Raw genomic sequence first — 19,108 nt, forward strand, 5'->3', positions numbered from 1 at the left:
CCCTCTGCGCGTGCCGCCTTCATAATTGGCACCAGCTTTCTTCTTTTCTCCATTACTTCCGGGGGATACTGTTCAGCGATGCCAAATGGGGTTCCTTTTAACTGATTGGCTGCTTTCCGCACCTTTTCCTTATCTGGGAAAAACGCAAATTTGGCCACAATTGGTCTCACCTTGTCTTGTCTGAAAGCTCCCACTCTGTGTGCCCTGTGAATCTTTATTTCCTCTTTTGCATTTTGAATATGTAGTTTGGTGACAATAAAGTCCAAAATAGTGTTCTCGCAGATTTCATTTTGTTCTTCCGGGATTCTAAAAAACAGAAGGTTGTCCCGCATACTTCGGCATTTCAGATCAGTTACCTCCGCCTGAAGTTTCGATTCCTTGGCGACATGTGCATCTTCTGTTGTTGTCAGGTGTTTCATATTTTTCAGCAGAGTGTCCAACTGCGTTTGTTTATTTGATATATCCTCCGCGGCACTACCACTAAATTCACACGATTTTTCTACTTCAGTGATTCTGCTTTCTATGTCACTAATCCGCTTGTCAACTTTATCTATTCGTATGTTCATGGCCGCGACACTTGATTGAATTTTCTCGAGTTGTGATAATTTATTGTCCATGGAATTTAAACGGTCCAGTATTGTCGCTAAAATGTCGTGGTTAGGAGAAATTGGACTAGCTAATTGCGACATAAAACTCTGTCCTTGATATGCCGGTGTGCTCATTATAAATTGCCCCATGGGCGCATTTGGCATTTGCGAATAATTGAACGATTGACTTGCCTGTGCTTGTAACTGTCCATTTTGACCACTTTGACCGTATCCTGGTGTACACGAAACATTTTGCGCCATTTTGTTTTCTTTGGTTTCTTTGTTTGCCTTCTTGGCGTTACTGTTTGTTGTTGTCTGACCGTTATCCGGCGATTGTTTTGACGGTTTACGTTTTCTAGTCATCCAGCGATATGATCACAATCAAAATAAAGATAAAAAATCCTTTTCTATGCACGTGTGAGCTTTTGAAAACTACAATATCCCTGTATTTTTGCTACAAAAAAATTCCTGCCGCCATCTTCACGCATGCGCAGAACTTTTAAATTTTTCATTGAACAAAGAAGAACCACAATCGAGACCCGAAAAATACTTCGAAATAACGGTGACTTCGGATTATCGGTGTTCGAAATAACGGTGTTGAAGTGTATATACATGTATTTAATAGCATCCAAACAAATAATGTTTTGACATGATCATGGATGTTCCATTATTTTTTATGAGATCATGAAAAGAGAAGAACATATTCACTGAAGTACATGTATGTAAAACAAAGAATTTTGTCAACATTGTCGTTACTATTAGTTTTGATCCCAAAACGCACACCATACGCAGGGGCAGATATTCGTCATCGATTGCACTACTGCGTACATTTGTTATGAAAGAGCGTACAGGTTTTAGAAAATTGAAATTAAGTTCGAATCATTTTGAATTGGAATAAGATAGGAGCACGTAAGTAATCTTATTTTTTATTTTTCTTATGTTGACATATTGTTTTACTATTACAATTTTAAACACGTTTATATTTACCATTTCCATATAAACATATATAGTGTTATCTGAAAGATTATTGGTATTCTTCGTATATCCAAACCAGCTTTTAATATTTGACGAAAAGGAAGGTTTACAAATAAAACAAATAATAGCCTTCTGATGAATGCATGTCTTTTATTGTATGCAAATGCATCAGAAAGCTTTGGCTAGAAAACGACAGTAAACAATGTGATAAAGTATATTAAAGAGACACCAACTGTCTTATTGCAGATTCGTGTAATACATTTGACTGAAATCATGCCTTTGGGACAGTTTTTATATCGAGTAATAGCTTTCCGCGATGACCCATCAGAAGGCCTCACGCCGCGGGATGAAAGAAATGTTGATAAAACAACCGAATCACATGTGATGGGCTTGAGGAATTCTCCATACATTTCAACCTGCGCTACAAAAAAACTGTAGATATGTTCGGAAAACTTATCGTTGATAAAAAGAAACACTGAATAAAAAACGAGCTTTTCGTCGTGAAGATTGATATAAACAAGCTTAAAACGGAGAAACCAAACATCAAGATAATCGACTTGTGACGAAACTGTTTTAGAAGAAGAAATACAACAATCAAACACACGTGCGCGCAGATATGCAAGAAAATACGCAGAAGTCCTGATAAAACGCTCGATACCGACCAGTTGCATTCAGCATGAGGAAATAATATATGTGAGGAAGCATGATGACATATTAAAAGAAGATGGCGTATCAGAAGTAGGTGAAAGAGATCACGCGGGCTCCGAAGCCACAAAGGAAGATCTTGATGTAATAAAGTTGATCGAAGAGTTGAAGCTTTAACGATAAGCTGCTAATGACAATGACTCAAAAGTTTCCATTTATGGTGCATGAGTGTTGAACCCTTTTTTACGTAGCATGTTGCAGTCATAGCTGGTTTCATACAATCATAAAACTACGCGTATTCAAACTCGAGATTCAGATATAGTTAAAGCTTCAAACAAAAAAAGATTATTGTGTGTACTTGTTTGCTTAAGGACGTATTCTACAGTTTTAATGAAAATTGTGTTACACCTAGAATTCGACAAATTTGGGTATTAAGCTAGAACCAGCTGTTGTGGATAGAAAAATTAAATTAAAATCATGGGTCACCAGTGTTGTTAATTTTTGTATTACCACTTAAACAACAAGCCTATTTCAGCATAAGAAGAATTCACAAATAAATAACAAACATTAAAAATTGAGTAAAATAATAAAAAAAACATCTTTTTTATTCAATATATATAATTCTGATTTACTTTGACAGCAAATTGTTCTTTTAACATGAATCGACTGATTCACGTTTAAAAAATAATTTAAAGCAAAAACAACAAAATTTCACATATTAGTCTATTAATATTAGTTGATACGACACTGTAATTTAATAAAACTGAAGTCAGTTTTTTTGCTGTTAAATCTACTTATAAACATATTCTTAAGTAGAGAATACAGCTTAAGAACATACGCGGTAGTTTTAATTATTTTGTATTACATAAGACATAATATTTGCTAGATCCATCTTTTGATGATATTAAAAGGAAATAAAAGTCTAGGGTGGTGGATGTTTTTTAAATTAATATTGAGCTTTGAATTAAACAACTATTTCAACGTGTGAGTTTACCTCGCAAATATGCCTTATAACAAAACTGAGCAAGCAAATAAGAACTGTTGAAAATAATGTAATTCTCTTCGTCAATTTATTATCATGATTAAATTTGATTTCATACCTTAAAATATCAAAGGGATATCAACAAGTTATTTGGGGAAAAAAAATTATAATTTCTTACTTTCAACTTGTAATACCTTCCCGCATATAAATTTCATCCCAATTTACCCTAATGGCTCGTGTGTTTTCAAAAAAAAAAGATATCAGATAAACAAGCAAATTCATTGAATTGATATCATCCACCACATAGACTTTGTTTGTAGAAATAAGAAATCAGATAAACAAGCAAATTCATTGAATTGATATCATCCACCACATAGACTTTGTTTGTGACAGACGGGTGAACGTACTGACGGACAAGGCCAATGCTATATCCCTCTGCCTTTGGAGAGGGACATTAACTCAGTCACCAGGCTCTGTTGTTCACAATTTCAATGCAAAAGACTACTCGCAGTCGAACAATAAATGCTAATTTCCAACACATCACGACTGAAAATGCACTAAATAAATGAATATCCGATCCTGTTCGCTCAATATAATGCGAGTCATTGTTCTGTCAAATGTAAGACGAATAAATCTTATTGAGAATCCATGAAATACATGTATTTTAAAGGCTGTGGTTTCCCATTCCAGAATATTGGCCTTATCAAATTCCCCTATGCTGCACGTGATTGCGTGTCATTTCTTAAGTATTTCAGCGTGTCACAAAAATACAAATAGGGATTTAAAAATATTTAGGTAGAAAGATTTAAGTTTCCATTCCTTCGTTTTCTCTGACGTTATGTGTGTATTATAAATGGGTTGCACGTGCGGAACCAGCGCGTGTTCAGCTATTTTTCTTAACGATCGACCAGCCTGTAAATGCCTTAGGGTACATCAATGTTTTTTAAGATCAATTGCTTACCGAAATAAACAAAATGTTAGATTTTTCCGAATCAACTTGGTCAGAGAAAAATAAGGTTAGTGAACACAAATTAATACAATTCGAATATTACTATTTGCAGGTGCGGCAAGTTGCAACCACACCCGCACTTGGTTCAGACGTATCAGAGCGTCGTGAATGAATAATTTAAATTCATTATATATTCTATGTGGTTAATGATCTCAAACAACACTACAAAAAAAGAGAATACTAGGTCGGTGCCGAACATATGAAACACTCGCCAAGGCTCGTGGTTAAGATTGTCTAAGCCTCGCAAAATAAACTTCACTTTATTCGGCACCGACCTAGTATTCGATTTATCCCATCAATTGTCTTAGTCGTAACTTATTTCTTTAAAATAGAATAGGAAAATAGAACTACACGGAAAATCCCAAAGTTATTTTAAGCAAACATTATTTTATTATTTTAATCGTTCAGAGCCTAATATATTACAAAAAGATCAGTAACTAACCTGTTGTTCTGTTTATCATTCCTCTACGTCCCCGATTTTAAAGAAATAATGGGGAAAAAACACTAAACAACTGCATCTTTAGCGGGAAAGAATATGACTTTTGTCGTTTTACGTGTTAACAATGAAGTCATGCGTACGCGCACTTAATATTTGTAAATAATATGTTGTTGTTTTTTTTGCTTTTTGTGTTGCATTTTGCCTTTAAAATATATTACATATATATTGTGAAATGATGTGTGTCACAGAAATTAAGGCTTAAATGCTTGGAAGAAGACAACTCATTAAATGATGTTCTAACAATGGCACGTACTATGGAAATCGCTGAGAGACAGGCAAAGGAAATTGGAAACAAGGAATCGCAAAATAACGTCAACAAGCTTAGGTCAATTGGAAGAAACAGTAATCTTTATCTATAATGTCCAACTGTAAGTCATTTTGAATTTTTGTTCTTATTTAACAGACTGATTTTTGCGTTCTTCGTGTATCTTCCAAGAAAAATACATTACTACTTTAGCAAAACATGTAAAGAGGATTCTACTAACAGTTTTGGTGGAAACCAATGGTCCTTAAAAGAGTAATTTCGATACTTGTCAACGAATTAATAACTGTTTTTTAATAACGAATCACTAACACGATATATTCATACGGGCATGTACTTCAACAGCACCGACGGCCTATTTTTAACGATTTGATATATATTTATTTTGATTCTTGCATATTATGTTTAAAATGTTTGCAATTTTATTGACAACAACATTTTACTATGTTTCTTGCGTATTGTTCAGTAGCTCATCTTTCGTTATGGGAGGGAATAAGAGCCGTCTACAAAAAATCCTTTAAAAGGTTGAAATGAAACAAACCACTTGACAATTATTTAATTAACGAATTGGAAAATCAATATCTTACCTAAATAAAATAGCAAGAATCTGCCCAAACAGAAGAGATTAACTATGAAAATGACAAAGTGGCCAATGAGAACTTTCCGCCATGAAACGAATGCATTCGGAAATCCGCTAATGTTAACATAAATAATTACGTCGTATGGTGTTGTGTCAAACCCGTTCAGTGACTAAAAATGCGTTTAGGTTATCACTGTGTACTAATGTAAACGTATTGGTCGATCTGCAAGGTAGGAATAATTATATCATTGAGTTGTGGCCACTGGTATCAATAATAAATGCGTGTTGAGAGTCATGCCCACTGTTGTCTATTATTTAATGCGTGTTCAATATGCATCATGCGATGTTCGTGAATTAAGCAAATAAGACAAACTTATTAATGAACATTCCGATTAAACAAAAAAAAAGTTAACGCATAGTAATTGGGATAGACCAAACACAATTTCTATAGTTGAACCAAACTTAAAAAATACAGACGTGTTTAAAACGGACGCACGATTGACAAAAGTATTAATTTATGTCTAAACGTAAAGATCCAATTTGAATTAAACAAATTGAACATATATACATGTATTTAATAGCATCCAAACAAATAATGTTTTGACATGATCATGGATGTTCCATTATTTTTTATGAGATCATGAAAAGAGAAGAACATATTCACTGAAGTACATGTATGTAAAACAAAGAATTTTGTCAACATTGTCGTTACTATTAGTTTTGATCCCACAACGCACACCATACGCAGGGGCAGATATTCGTCATCGATTGCACTACTGCGTACATTTGTTATGAAAGAGTGTACAATTTTTAGAAAATGGAAATTAAGTTCGAATCATTTTGAATTGGAATAAGATAGGAGCACGTAAGTAATCTTATTTTTTATTTTTCTTATGTTGACATATTGTTTTACTATTACAATTTTAAACACGTTTATATTTACCATTTCCATATAAACATATATAGTGTTATCTGAAAGATTATTGGTATTCTTCGTATATCCAAACCAGCTTTCAATATTTGACGAAAAGGAAGGTTTACAAATAAAACAAATAATAGACTTCTGATGAATGCATGTCTTTTTATTGTTTGCAAATGCATCAGAAAGCTTTGGCTAGAAAACGACAGTAAACAATGTGATAAAGTATATTAAAGAGACACTTACTGTCTTATTGCAGGTTCGTGTAATACATTTGACTGAAATCATGCCTTTGGGACAGTTTTTATATCGAGTAATAGCTTTCAGCGATGACCCATCAGAAGGCCTCACGCCGCGGGATGAAAGAAATGTTGATAAAACAACCGAATCACATGTGATGGGCTTGAGGAATTCTCCATACATTTCAACCTGCGCTACAAAAAAACTGTAGATATGTTCGGAAAACTTATCGTTGATAAAAAGAAACACTGAATAAAAAACGAGCTTTTCGTCGTGAAGATTGATATAAACAAGCTTAAAACGGAGAAACCAAACATCAAGATAATCGACTTGTGACGGAACTGTTTTAGAAGAAGAAATACAACAATCAAACACACGTGCGCGCAGATATGCAAGAAAATACGCAGAAGTCCTGACAAAACGCTCGATACCGTCCAGTTGCATTCAGCATGAGGAAATACTACATGTGAGGAAGCCAGATGACATATTAAAAGAAGATGCCGTATCAGAAGTAGGTGAAAGAGATCACGCGGGCTCCGAAGCAACAAAGGAAGATCTTGATGTAATAAAGTTGATCGAAGAGTTGAAGCTTTAACGATAAGCTGCTAATGACAATGACTCAAAAGTTTCCATTTATGGTGCCTGAGTGTTGAACCCTTTATTACGTAGCAAGTTGCAGTCTGTAGCTGGTTTCATACAATCATAAAACTACGCGTATTCAAACTCGAGATTCAGATATAGTTAAAGCTTCAAACAAAAAAGGATTATTGTGTGTACTTGTTTGCTTAAGGACGTATTCTGCAGTTTTAATGAAAATTGTGTTACAACTAGAATTCGACAAATTTGGGTATTAAGCTTGAACCAGCTGTTGTGGATAGAAAAATTAAATAAAAATCATGGGTCACCAGTGTTGTTAATTTTTGTATTACCACTTGAACAACAAGCCTATTTCAACATAAGAAGAATTCACAAATAAAAAACAAACATTAAAAATTGAGTAAAATAATAAAAAAACATGTAAAAAAAAAACCATCTTTTTTATTCAATATATATAATTCTGATTTACTTTGACAGCAAATTGTTTTTTTAACATGAATCGACTGATTCACGTTTAAAAAATAATTTAAAGCAAAAACAACAACATTTCACATATTAGTCTATTAATATTAGTTGATACGACACTGTAATGTAATAATACTGAAGTCAGTTTTTTTTTCTGTTAAATCTACTTATAAACATATTCTTAAGTAGAGAATACAGTTTAAGAACATACGCGGTAGTTTTAATTATTTTGTATTACATAAGGCATAATATTTGCTAGATCCATCTTTTGATGATATTAAAATGAAATAAAAATCTAGGGTGGCGGATGTTTTTTAAATTAGTATTGAGCTTTGAATTAAACCAACTATTTCAACGTGTGAGTTTACCTCGCAAATATGCCTTATAACAAAACTGAGCAAGCAAATAAGAACTGTTGAAAATAATGTAATTCTCTTCGTCAATTTATTATCATGATTAAATTTGATTTCATACCCTAAAATATCAAAGGGATATCAACAAGTTATTTGGGAAAAAATATATATAGTTTCTTACTTTCAACTTGTAATACCTTCCCGCATATAAATTTCATCCCAATTTACCCTAATGGCTCGTGTGTTTTCAAAAAAAAAAGATATCAGATAAACAAGCAAATTCATTGAATTGATATCATCCACCACATAGACTTTGTTTGTAGAAATAAGAAATCAGATAAACAAGCAAATTCATTGAATTGATATCATCCACCACATAGACTTTGTTTGTGACAGATGGGTGAACGTACTGACGGACAAGGCCAATGCTATTTATCCCATTTTCACCGCGACATTGACGGTATAACACGTTGTGGAATATACTTGCTTGTATTCAACACTGTGGAATATACCTGTCGCGTGCACGGACTACTTTTTAAATGACGTCATGCGATATGCGCTAAAATTAGGTCGATATTGTTTGGTTCATTGATCGAATTTTAAGGTCACCCATGAAAAGAAAATGTGCATATTTTGCAGAAAAAAATATATATGACATATTCACCAAAAGAAATGTTGAAATAAAATATAAAATTACACGATTTTTGTTTTGTTATTTTTTTATTTATATTTACTTTACCACTGAATGATTTTTCATAAGAAACAAAGTCGACAAAACTTGAGCTTCAAAATTATACGACCTTCAACCTTTAAATCTAGTCATATGACATTATTTAGTGTAATGTGCATTGTTTATAACCAAAGCATATACTTTTGACATTTAACTTAAATATTAAGAATGTACAACAAGCCATACACATATCGCACAGTTCATGAATAATCTGCTATGTTTGCTTTCCTATTTAATTCACGTTAGGCATAGAGCTGTGTAAAGTATAAGATGGTAAAAATAGCACCACACTGGAATTGGGAACGTCCCATTTGTACACGGGTATTTTCTACTCATTCATCTGTTGTGTACTTGAATGTTTTCCATTCTTTGTGTATTTATATATTAGATTATTTTTTCGTACAATAAGGGCATTTACCTTAGATAAATAAAACAGTGTGCAAGTTTAAACATAATTATGTTTATATGCAGAAATCTGCAAATGCAACCGAGTTTACCAACGGCTATTATTAGATAAACTGCTCCGGTTCATTTGAACAGCAGTAATGTAGAGTACATGACGTAGCGTGTGACGAAGAAGAAAGTTTATCGCGTTCATAAACTCATTTGAATAAAGTGATAGAATGGCATAAGGGTCTTTGCTAAAATAATTATTAATGACCCTAGATGCAAAATCGTCAATTATTGAGTTAAATGGATTATTAGATGGATTTTAAAGGATAACTAAAGGTAAGATACTAGTTCTTACGTGTTTTGATTTTTGTTTGTACTTTTGTCGTTCCCTGTTCTCGGGGAAATGATTTTAACATGGGCGCCATTGATGCATCGGATCACACACGGCATACCCATAACATTATATAAAAAACACGTTCTGCGCGTCCTTAAATTCATCGTCCGAAGTCGGAAAACGTATTGCCCTGTTTATTTTGTCAAATAAAGTGTCAGTCGCTGCAATTGTCTGTTTACTCGTCAAAATTGTCAAGGTCTTCGATAGCTAAAGAAACTTCAGCGTACAGTTTATTTAGTATTGACAGACCTGTACAAAGTCGCGCCAGTCAAAAATCATAAAAAGCGACATTTATAGTTATGGTAGCCAGAACTAGGTCGTCGATGGTGTACATGTATGTTGACATCGACAGCATTTTGTCAGGAGCAATCGCCGCCATATTGGATTTTGATCATTTTCTTTCGAAAATAAAATAAGTTATAGTAAAGTAAAATCTTTTTTTCGCGGTCGTAATGTGTTAAAATTCGCATACTGCGTAAAATTGAATGTAGGCATATGGTGATATTTTTACTTGTTTAACAGTTTGTGTGTGAATTTTTTAAAGACTATTTTGCGTACCAGAACAAATACATGTATATCACTACGCATGGTTACATTTGTTAGATTTTAAGCGCTTTTATGACTGAATTAAAATTATTGTTAAGGTTATTAGATCTATTTATGTTAAATGTCACGTTGAAAAAATCAAATGGGATAAATAGAATACTAGGATTAGCGTTGAATACAGAGAAGTTTATGTTGCTCGGCTCGAACACCGAAAGCGCTCGCCAAGGCTCGCGCTTCCGGCGTTCTAAGCCTCGCAACATAAACTTCTATGTATTCAACGCTAACCTAGTATTCTCTATATCCCTCTGCCTTTGGAGAGGGACATTAACTCAGTCACCAGGCTCTGTTGTTCACAATTACAATGCAAAAGACTACTCGCAGTCGAACAATAAATGCTAATTTCCAACACATCACGACTGAAAATGCACTAAATAAATGAATATCCGATCCTGTTCGCTCAATATAATGCGAGTCATTGTTCTGTCAAATGTAAGACGAATATATCTTATTGAGAATCCATGAAATACTTATATTTTAAAGGCTGTGATTTCCCATTCCAGAATATTGGCCTTATCAAATTCCCCTATGCTGCACGTGATTGCGTGTCATTTCTTAAGTATTTCAGCGTGTCACAAAAATACAAATAGGGATTTAAAAATATTTAGGTAGAAAGATTTAAGTTTCCATGCCTTCGTTTTCTCTGACGTTATGTGTGTATTATAAATGGGTTGCACGTGTGGAACCAGCGCGTGTTCAGCTATTTTTCTTAACGATCGACCAGCCTGTAAATGCCTTAGGGTACATCAATGTTTTTTTAAGATCAATTGCTTACCGAAATAAACAAAATGTTAGATTTTTCCGAATCAACTTGGTCAGAGAAAAATAAGGTTAGTGAACACAAATTAATACAATTCGAATATTACTATTTGCAGGTGCGGCAAGTTGCAACCACACCCGCACTTGGTTCAGACGTATCAGAGCGTCGTGAATGAATAATTTAAATTCATTATATATTCTGGTATGTGGTAAATGACCTCAAACAACACTACAACAAAGGGAATACTAGGTCGGTGCCGAACATATGAACCACTCGCCAAGGCTCGTGGTTAAGATTGTCTAAGCCTCGCAAAATAAACTTCACTTTATTCGGCACCGACCTAGTATTCGATTTATCCCATCAATTGTCTTAGTCGTAACTTATTTCTTTAAAATAGAATAGGAAAATAGAACTACACGGAAAATCCCAAAGTTATTTTAAGCAAACATTATTTTATTATTTTAATCGTGCAGAGCCTAATATATTACAAAAAGATCAGTAACTAACCTGTTGTTCTGTTTATCATTCCTCTACGTCCCCGATTTTAAAGAAATAATGGGGAAAAAAACACTAAACAACTGCAGCTTTAGCGGGAAAGAATATGACTTTTGTCTTTTACGTGTTAACAATGACGTCATGCGTACGCGCACTTAATATTTGTAAATAATATGTTTGTTTTTTTTGCTTTTTGTGTTGCATTTTGCCTTTAAAATATATTACATCTTGGTGTCAAATTGTTTGTTTTGTTAAATCTGATTGGATTTTACTAAAAATGATTACTTTATAGTTGATTCCGAGTAATATGACTATTCCACAGAGGTTTATTTCGACAATGCACGGCTGATGATGGGATAAAAGTGTATATCTAAAGCGGTTGTTTGATAAATTAAAGTTATAAAAGTGTTCGGATTTATTTTTAAGCATAACATGAAACGCACGGGTTTTATTATATTTTATATATAACAAATAAATTTTGATGACATGTTTTAAACATATGATGAATCGATAACAAATTGCTTAACTTGCTTAATTTGAAGGAAAGCTATCCGTTTTTAACAATTCTTACTTGCGACACAAACATTTTCATTTAAAGAAGTATTAACTGTTTTTAATGAGATTCATGCATGTTGTTAAAATCATACGATACAAAAGGTGTGTGTGTTCGTGGGGATGATAGTCGATTCTTATTGTGTAATATAGGGGCTACAAATTGTTAATCTATTGTCTTTGCTTCATAATACTTTATTTCTTGGTATCACTCCCTTATTGAATATGCATCCCGTTTTGATTCGAATATCAGAAAAAAGCATAGAGTTATTGCGAAACCGGTGTAATGATCAGCGGTCTGGCAACGCAAAGTTTGATGTCTTTGTGGAATAAAGCTCCCTCGGTGTTCGATGGGACAAATATGTGGCAAAACTTAGAAATCTATTCGTCGCACTGAACATCGGCTCAAAGAATGGGCGCAAAGCACTACTATTACACTACGCAGGTGACGAAGATTTTGAAATTTATCAAACTTTTGAGCTACATACCGATGACGCAAATTATGATCAAACAAAACAGAGATTGTCGGAGTATTTCAATCCAAAGATAAACAAAGAATTCGAGAGGTATGAATTCAGTAATCTCCGCCAACAACACAAAGAAAGCATCTACCAATTTGTTACAAGGTTGAGACAAAAGGCCGAAAACTGTGAGATTTTAGACAAAGACGGAGAAATAAAGAGCCAAATTGTGAAATGATGTGTGTCACAGAAATTAAGGCTTAAATGCTTGGAAGAAGACAACTCATTAAATGATGTTCTAACAATGGCACGTACTATGGAAATCGCTGAGAGACAGGCAAAGGAAATGGGAACAAGGAATCGCAAAATAACGTCAACAAGCTTAGGTCAATTGGAAGAAAACTAAACGCTCCATCGAGGCAAAAAGAAAAACGAAAACCTCAAACACATCATCAAAAACGACATGGACAGCACAAAACAAATACAGTTTGCAGAAATTGCGGAGGTCAGTATCCTCACAACACACATTGTCCAGCAAAAGGAAAAGAGTGCAATTACTGCCACAAAATGAACCACTTTAAAGTCGTGTGTAGAAAACGTCGCTTCGCTCACTCAAACGTCCATGAACTTCATGAAAATACCGGAAGTGGCTCTGAAGCGGACTCAAACCCTGAAGTATCGTTCGGACTTCAGTTAATAAAATAACGACTTCAAAACTGCCAAAAGTGACACTGACAGTAAATGGAACTCAAGCTACATTCCTGGTAGATACCGGAAGTACACTTAACATCATCAATGCACACTCTCAAGAATGAACCCAAACTTGCAAGTAAGACCATCAAAGACTGAGGCGTACGCATTTGGACAGACACTACCAATTGCCATGAAAGGTGAATGGACTTTGTCAGTTGAAAGCAAAAACAAATTCACGAGTGCAACATTTCACGAAGTGCGTCAAAATAATGACAATTTAATTGGATACGAACTTGCCACTAATCTTGGTATTATACCTGTAATCAAGACGCTTTCAAGTGACTCAAATTATGAACACTTTTTCCAGAAATTCCCCGACGTATTCACGGGTCTCGGAAAATTAAAAGACACACAGATCAAGTTTCATATTGATGAGACAGTCATTTCGACGGCACAACCGGCCAGACGGATTCCGTTTAACATCAGAAAAAAGGTGGAGAAGGAACTCAAACGCCTTGAAGACCTTGACGTCATTGAAACGGTAGACGGCCCGACGCCATGGGTATCCAGCATCGTTGTTGCCCCGAAACCAAATGCACCAAACGAAATTCGTATGTGCGTAGACATGCGAAAGGCGAATCAGGCGATCATGCGAGAAAAACACGTGACACCAACAATAGATGACGTAATTGTGGAACTTAATGGCTCCACGATTGTTTCGAAGGTGGACATAAACAACGGTTTCCATCAACTCGAATTTGCGCCTGAATCGAGAAACATGACTATGTTTGCTACACACGTAGGTCTACGCCGCTACAAAAGGTTAAATTTTGGCGTGAATGCGGCTCCAGAAATCTTCCAGAACGAAATTCGCAAAGCGATTTCAGGCATTAGCTGTACATAAACATTGCCGATGATAGTATATGCCATGATCCGAATAATAAAATTTACGATGAAAGACTCGAATCCCTTCTGATTAGACTACGAGAGAAACACCTCACATTGAACAAAGACAAGTGCAAATTCGGCCAATCTTCATTACGATTCTATGGATACATAATCAGCAAAAGACGGCATTTCTGCAGACCCTACGAAAATAGAGGCTATTAAAAATGTCTCAAGGCTGAAAAATGCATCAGAGGTTCGGTCGTTTCTTGGAATGACCAATTACGTATCGAGATTCATCAATGACTTCTCAAGCATATCAGAACCATTACGCCGCCTAACACATCAGAATCAAGCATTTGAATGGGTTAATGAGCAGGAAAATTCATTCAGTTGTCTTCAGACAGTGTTAACCAGCGACCAAGTCATGACCTATTACGACCCCACAAAAAGCTTAAAAGTGTGGGTGGACGCTAGCCCCGTAGGCTTATCAGCAATATTGATACAGGAAAATAAGATCGTCTCGTACAGCAGTCGCGCGTTGACACCAGTAGAACAGAGATATTCACAGACCGAACGCGAGGCACTGGCATTTGTGTTTGCTTGCCAGCACTTTCATCTCTATCTCTTCGGATCAAAATTCACATTAATCACTGACCATAAGCCCCTGGAATCAATTTTCAACAATACCAAGGAAATACAATCTGCTCGACTTGAAAGATGGCGCTTAAAGTTAACCACATACAACTTCAACGTCAAATATAGCCCAGGGAACCAAATGATTTCCGATTATTGTTCCAGGCATCCAGTGAAAACAAACAACGCAAGCAGTTTTACCGAAGACTACGTGAACTTTCTGGCAATTTCGGCAGTACCGGATTCGCTAACATTAGCAGAAATAGCAGAGGCGACCAGCAAAGATAAAGTAGTATGTTCGGTAATTAACGCCCTATCACAAAACAAGTGGCATAAGCAGTCAGTGCAAAACAGCGCAATCTACCAGCAATACCGCGCTCTGGCGGATGAGTTAAGCTCAGTGAAGATAAATGACAAATATGTAGTACTCCGCGGTGCAAGACTGTGTATACCAGAGAGTATGCAACGCCAAGTTGTTAACCTAGCTCATGAAGGCCATCAAGGTCGAGTCCGATGTAAAATTCTACTCAGAGAAACATGTTGGTTTCCATACATGGATAAACTTGTCGATGATGTATGTAAACAATTCATTCCGTGCATGTCAGCGTCACCAGTCAACAACTCAGAACCAGTCGAATAAGTCCACTACCTAGCGTACCGTGGGATGAGGTGTCGATAGACTTTTGCGGTCCTTTCTCGAATGGCGAGTACCTAATTGTAGTTATCTGTAATTACGCCAGATTCCCAGTTGTCGAAATAATCAGAAATATAACATCACAATCAGTCATATATCGACTTGACGCAATATTCGTGCTGATGGGAATTCCAAGAAAAGTAAAATCTGACAACGGCGCACCGTTTAACAGTCAAAACTTCAAAGAATTTGCTATCAAGTACGGATTTCAACATCACAGAGTGACGCCGTTGCATCCACAAGCCAACGGTACAGCGGAAGCATTCATGAAACCTCTCATCAAAGCCTTAACAACGGCCTGTACGGAAGGATTTCAGTTACGACAAGGACTGTGCAATTTCCTACTTAACTACCGCAGCATCCCACATCCAAGCAAAGGTCGCTCACCAGCAGAAATCATGTTCGGCAGAAAACTTAAAACGAAAATTCCTACATACAGCAAACCAGAAAACGACGATGAAATACGAAAAAGGGAAACACTTGCAAAACGCAACCAAAAGCGAAACGCAGACGTCAAACGGAAGTCCAAACCTGCGGATCTCAGAATCGGAGATACCGTTTTGATACGACAGAAACCGCGTCATAAACTGGATACGCCATTTAACCCAACTCCAGGGACACTCATCAAAAAGAATGGCTTTACCATCACAGTTGAACACAATGGAAAACAGTTTCGTCGCGATGCATCACATTTTAAACCAGTACAGACAGACGTCCAGGACCGACGACGTAACGTCCACAACGGCGGCACAATCCCGACGCCGACGGTCCCAATGGCAGAATCGTCGACCGCCAAGCGTTTTGAGGACTGAAAACAAATATATTATGTGAATGAATGTTGAATGATTTAATTTGATCAGTCCATAATTCTGTGAAATATGTGTTTCATTAAAAGTGATAAAAAGTGTTAGTTAAACATCGGAATTTCTCACGAGAACAACATGAACAGTTTAAGCCTGATAATCATCAAATCGATTCATGCACTCTAGAAGAACATTGTTTATATGCAGTACCAATATATTTTGAATATAAAACAGTCACATATAGATGATTTTAATATATTAAAAACTGATGAGCTAACATATGAAGTGTTTCGATTAATATATTATTTTATATGGTTATGTAAGTTTAATACGAATTGGTTACTTCTTGTGTTTTCATTATTGTGTCTGAATGTTTAATTCTAAATTAATGGAGGGATGTAATGATCAGCGGTCTGGCAACGCCTACTGATAAGCCCCGCCTACAACCAGACTCGGCCAATAAGATTGCTTGCTGTTTTTCATATGCTTGTTTCGTAAGTAGTTCCTCTTGGATAGTCATAGCGAATAAACGTGTTAAAATCCTATCCCTCTTGGGTCTTGTATAAACCTATCCCTTTACGGGTCTAGGCATCAAATACATACTTAACATTTAGAACAATAGAACATTACAACCGGTGTTATAGTCAAAACTAATTTGCGTAAAACTAAACTGCCGCGTACGTCTTATAGTAATATAATTGATCTAGTAAGCTTAAGGATTATAAACTAGATGGACAACATGAATGCCACATAAATACGTTTGTTTGATGTAAAATTGCTAATAAAGAGTAGGAAGAAAGTTTATCTTTAAATATTTAGTAACTGGTCGAAATGAAAATTGCAATAAAATCACAGAGTATACAATAACATAGTTTTAAGATAAAAGTCTAGTAATCCTTTAGTTTGTAACACATATTTTATAATTTAAATTCGCTTATATTGTTTTTTTCCTTTAGCAGTAGCGTGTACATGCATATATGTTAGATTTTAAAACATGGCTTGAAATCTATTTTCTGGATATATTAAATAGATCGCTTATAATACTGCTTAGAATGGCCTCTTACTTTATTTTTTTTTATTAACTTGTACACTTGGAAAATTTTCGTACGTAGCACTTTTCAAACTTGAATATCTCCGTGTTTAGTTGTTCACTTGAAACATATTGTGAACATCGTGTTAAATGGAATATTTTTTAACGGAACGTATATAGGAAAGAATCAATAAACTATGTTTGCATTATACGTATCGCGGAAGAGAATGCTTACGAACGATTAAAATAATCTACTTTCTGCTGCGTCTTAATCACGTGGTATTTTTGCTCAGCACAGGCCATTCATAATCTGAGGCTATTAATAGATGCGGGAAAATAAAATTACATCGGATCAACAAGTACAGTGGGATAACGAAGGTCCAATACACTATCACGCGTGTGCTGCCTAACCTCGTTGATAGTGCTTGCTACTACAGCGAGGTTATATTTGATATTTCTGGGAAACGTTCTTTTCTTATCAACTGGTAGCGGCGATAGATCATGTATTCTCAATTGCACATAAGCGTGTTTATATTCACAGCTGTCAATTTATAAAACGTTAAACATGAGTTCACCAATTACTACAGTTATACTATAGACAACAACAAAAATGCTTTATAATCGCTAAAACCGAATATAATAAACACTTAAATATAACAGGAACTATCTTTTTAAAAGGTTGTCGGCATAAATGCTGACTTTGAAATAAAGTTTGTAATTTACGTTTTTTGTGTTTTATTTCCAATTGTTAGCAATTTCGACCACAAGTACATGCTTTGAACGAACTTTGAAGTTTTAGATGCTTACACTGTACACAAAGTTATAAGAGAAACAATTAACCCAAAAAATAAAGCTCATTTTGATCCGAGGGACATAATTAGAAAATGCTAGGTAGAATGCCAAAAACAATTTTAATAACCAATACAAAACCTCTGGGACCAAATGCTACCCATCAGGTAAATACCAATTAAACTTGGAATGTCATACTATGTTATGTATCAAACACCAAACATCTGGGCCATGTGAGTTCAGATGATACTTTTGAAGTTATTTGGCTATGTAAGTATATATAAATCATTTTTGAGACCATGTGGCATGGACATTTTTTACCCAACTTCATAATTCGAAAAGATGTTTGAGAGCACCACTTTATGACCAGACCTACAAGTCATGCATTTTCTGATAAGACTTTTATGTCCCCCACTATAGTAGTGGGGGACATATTGTTTTTGCCCTGTCTGTTGGTCTGTTGGTCTGTCTGTTGGTCTGTCTGTTGGTCTGTCTGTTGGTCTGTCTGTTGGTCTGTCTGTTTGCGCCAACTTTAACATTTTGCAATAATTTTTGCTATATTGAAGATAGCAACTTCATATTTGGCATGCATGTGTACCTCATGAAGCTGCACATTTTGAGTGGTGAAAGGTCAAGGTCAAGGTCATTCTTCAAGGTCAGAGGTCAAATATATGTGGCCAAAATCGCTCATTTTATGAATACTTTTGCAATATTAAAGATAGCAACTTGATATTTGGCATGCATGTGCATCTCATGGAGCTGCACATTTTGAGTGGTGAAAGGTCAAGGTCAAGGTCATCCTTCAAGGTCAGAGGTCAAATATATGTGGCCCAAATCGCTTATTTTATGAATACTTTTGCAATATTGAAGATAGCAACTTGATATTTGGCATGCATGTGTATCTCATGGAGCTGCACATTTTGAGTGGTGAAAGGTCAAGGTTAAGGTCATCCTTCACAAGGTCAAGGTCATCCTACAATGTCAAACATCATATAGGGGGACATTGAGTTTCACAAACACATCTTGTTTAAGTAGAAAATAATGTCTCGCCATAAAAGAACAAAATAACTCAACAAT

The 19,108-nt window shown here is 35.4% G+C and overlaps 1 protein-coding gene across 1 annotated transcript; it reads left to right on the forward strand.

Annotated features, from left to right (window-relative positions):
- Nucleotides 1–15,531: 15,531 nt before the first annotated feature.
- On the forward strand, nucleotides 15,532–16,221 carry LOC127839795 (uncharacterized protein K02A2.6-like). Its single transcript, XM_052368182.1, has one exon. The coding sequence runs from the start codon at nucleotides 15,532–15,534 to the stop codon at nucleotides 16,219–16,221; it is 690 nt and encodes a 229-aa protein (XP_052224142.1).
- Nucleotides 16,222–19,108: the final 2,887 nt, after the last annotated feature.

This window comes from Dreissena polymorpha, chromosome 7, assembly GCF_020536995.1.
Source record: "Dreissena polymorpha isolate Duluth1 chromosome 7, UMN_Dpol_1.0, whole genome shotgun sequence".
Lineage (NCBI taxonomy): Eukaryota > Metazoa > Mollusca > Bivalvia > Myida > Dreissenidae > Dreissena > Dreissena polymorpha.

Excerpts from the sequence above, each read along its gene's own strand:
- LOC127839795 (XM_052368182.1), top strand. The coding sequence starts at position 15,532 with ATGGGAATTCCAAGAAAAGTAAAATCTGACAACGGCGCACCGTTTAAC.